Below are 3,296 nucleotides of genomic sequence, written 5' to 3'. Positions count from 1 at the left end.
AGGTCAGATTACAACAACATTTGAAAACCCAGAGAACTCACACCAACACTGTCTGTCTGTCTGTCTGTCTGCCTGTCTGTCTGCCTGTCTGTCTGCCTGTCTGTCTGTCTGTCTGTCTGTCTGTCTGTCTGCCTCCCTGCCTCTGCCTGCCTGCCTAGCATCCTTAACATCCTTAACATCCTTAACATCAGGAGGTGTTGGACTGAGAGACAGACAGACAAGGGAGGTAGGAGAGAGGGATGATAAGGGAGGTAGGAGAGAGGGATGATAAGGTAGGAGAGAGGGATGATAGAAGGATGATAAGGGAGGATAGAGGGATGATAGAGGGATGATAGAGGGGTGATAAGGGAGGTAGGAGAGAGGGATGATAAGGGAGGTAGGAGAGAGGGATGACACGAGAGGGATGATAGAGGGATGATAGAGGGGTGATAAGGGAGGTAGGATAGAGGGATGATAAGGGAGGTAGGAGAGAGGGATGATAGAGGGATGATAGAGGGATGATAGAGGGATGATAAGGGATGATAAGGGGTGATAAGGGGATGAGAGAGGGATGATAGAGGGATGATAAGGGGTGACTCACGGACACACATCTCTCTGCTCTCGTAGAACCCTGGGCAGCACTGGGACTTCCTGCGGTACATCGTCTTCTCTCCACGCCGGTACGCCGTCCTGTAGCTCACCCTGGGATTACACCAGATTACACCAGATTACAGACAGATTACACCATATTACACCAGATTACACCAGATTACACCAGATTAGACCATATTACACCAGATTACAGACAGATTACACCATATTACACCAGATAACACCAGATAACACCAGATTACACCAGATTACACCAGATTACACCAGATTACAGACAGATTACACCAGATTACACCATATTACAGACAGATTACACCAGATTACACCAGATTACAGACAGATTACACCAGATTAGACCAGATTAGACCAGATTACACCAGATTACACCCCCCCCACACACCAGACTACATCCCCCCCACCCCGTCCCCCCTTCCATGACCCCCCCCCTCCTCACCGGTGTCTGGTGCATTTGAACCAGTTGAGGATGTCGGTGCAGCTGGTGTAGTAGACCTGGTCATAGGGGTGCGCGTAGGACTCCTGCACCGTCACTGAGTAGCTGGGGAGGGGGAGGGGGGGGGGAGAGAGAGAGGGGGGAGGGGGGGAGAGACTGTCAGAAAGGAAGACAGCAGAGAAAAGAGGGTGGGGGGCTCCTTGTACCCCTGTGTGTGCAACAGGTCTTGTGTGTGTGTGTGTGTGTGTGTGTGTGTGTGTGTGTGTGTGTGTGTGTTAATACTAGGCTTGTTGCCGGGGAGCTTGTTGTACTGTACTGGGTATTATCTCTCTCTTTCCCTGTGCCTCTCTCTATCATTCTCTGTCTCGCCCCCCCTCCCTCCCTCCCTCCCCCTCCCTCCCCCCCCCCCTCTGTCTAGGAGGGTCTCTGGTATCCAGTGAAAGTGAATCTATCTGGGAACTGCAGACGGCTTTGTTCTCCCCAGTCTGGCGGCCGAGCCTCTCTTTCATTTGGCCTGGAGGTCTGGTCCTGGTCTCTCCTGGTCTCTCCTGGTCTGTCCTGGTCTCTCCTGGTCTCTCCTGGTCTCTCCTGGTCTCTGCTGGTCTCTCCTGGTCTCTGCTGGTCTCTCCTGGTCTCTCCTGGTCTCTGCTGGTCTCTCTTGGTCTCCCCTGGTCTCCCCTGGTCTCTCCTGGTCTCTCCTGGTCTGTCCTGGTCTCTCCTGGTCTGTCCTGGTCTCTCCTGGTCTCTCCTGGTCTCTCCTGGTCTCTCTTGGTCTCCCCTGGTCTCTCCTGGTCTCTCTTGGTCTCCCCTGGTCTCTCCTGGTCTCTACTGGTCTCTCCTGGTCTGTCCTGGTCTCTCCTGGTCTCTCCTGGTCTCTGCTGGTCTCTGCTGGTCTCTCCTGATCTCTGCTGGTCTCTCCTAGTCTCTCCTGGTCTCTCCTGGTCTCTACTGGTCTCTCCTGGTCTCTGCTGGTCTCTGCTGGTCTCTCCTGGTCTCTGCTGGTCTCTCCTGGTCTCCTGGTCTCTCCTGGTCTCTCCTGGTCTCTCCTAGTCTCTCCTGGTCTCTCCTGGTCTCTCCTGGTCTCTGCTGGTCTCTGCTGGTCTCTCCTGATCTCTGCTGGTCTCTCCTAGTCTGTCCTAGTCTCTCCTGGTCTCTCCTGGTCTCTTCTAGTCTCCTGGTCTCTCCTGGTCTCTGCTGGTCTCTCCTGGTCTCTGCTGGTCTCTCCTGGTCTCTCCTGGTCTCTCCTAGTCTCTCCTGGTCTCTCCTGGTCTCTCCTGGTCTCTCCTGGTCTCCCCTGGTCTCCCCTGGTCTCTCCTGGTCTCTCCTGGTCTCTCCTGGTCTCTGCTGGTCTCTGCTGGTCTCTCCTGGTCTCTGCTGGTCTCTCCTTGTCTCTCCTGGTCTCTCCTGGTCTCCCCTGGTCTCTCTTGGTCTCTCCTGGTCTCCCCTGGTCTCTCCTGGTCTCTCCTGGTCTCTCCTGGTCTCTGCTGGTCTCTCCTAGTCTCTTCTAGTCTCTCCTAGTCTCTCCTGGTCTCTGCTGGTCTCTCCTGGTCTCTCCTGGTCTCTCCTAGTCTCTCCTAGTCTCTCCTGGTCTCTGCTGGTCTCTCCTGGTCTCTGCTGGTCTCTTCTGGTCTCTCCTTTCTGCTGTCCGGTAGCGTGACGGGCGTCAACAAGGTGGAGTGACGTCTGAACGGGCCAATCAGGAGCAGATCAGCATGTCCTAGCGCAGTGGTTCCCAAACTTTTTCAATCAGGCCCCCCTTGGGTAATTGGAAATATTTTCGAGCCCCCCCTAACCCGGTTCCCACCTAGATTGATATAATTAATTGTATAAAGTTGTAAAAACATTACATTTTCTCTTCTAATAATAACAAGACACATACAGTATATCCAACTATAGTTTTATATTTTATTATGGTTTGAAAAGGAACATAAGTGCTTGGCAAATGATCCTGTGCCACTGAAATATTCAACATATCAACATTAACTAATTTCTACTGCATCACTATTCTTACTCCTCACATTTCTATCACAATTACGATCAATGACTTGTGTGTGCTTGCTTTGCCTTGCAAATCTTCTCAAAGCGGGGTTGTTGTTTTGAGACTGCCACTCTCAGTTCATTCTCAATGTTCAACTTCGACCTGTATTTGCTTTTGATAGCAGCAACAGCAGAAAAGCCTATCTCACACAGGTACGATGTTGCAAAAGGCAGCAGTATTCCCACAGCTTTCTGTCCAATGAGAGGGTAGTCCTTC

General features: G+C 52.2%; 1 protein-coding gene across 1 annotated transcript in view; it reads right to left on the bottom strand.

The window, feature by feature from the left end:
- The window catches only part of megf10 (multiple EGF-like-domains 10), a gene marked incomplete at its 3' end in the record, with an annotated part of 44,718 nt that overhangs the window by 39,105 nt on the left and 2,317 nt on the right, over window positions 1-3,296 (bottom strand). Inside the window, exons 2-3 of the mRNA XM_080529741.1 lie at window positions 1,046-1,147; window positions 581-681 (exon numbers count right to left, since the gene is read on the bottom strand). Of these exons, the coding sequence (XP_080385867.1) occupies window positions 581-641 (61 nt within the window). The 5' untranslated portion in view covers window positions 642-681; window positions 1,046-1,147. The remainder of the gene's footprint in view (window positions 1-580; window positions 682-1,045; window positions 1,148-3,296) is intronic.

This window comes from Nansenia antarctica, assembly GCF_963989245.1.
Source record: "Nansenia antarctica genome assembly, chromosome: 4".
Taxonomy (NCBI): Eukaryota; Metazoa; Chordata; class Actinopteri; order Argentiniformes; family Microstomatidae; genus Nansenia; species Nansenia antarctica.
The sequence above is the reverse complement of the archived record's forward strand: the minus strand, read 5'-3'. Positions and strand labels throughout refer to the sequence as shown.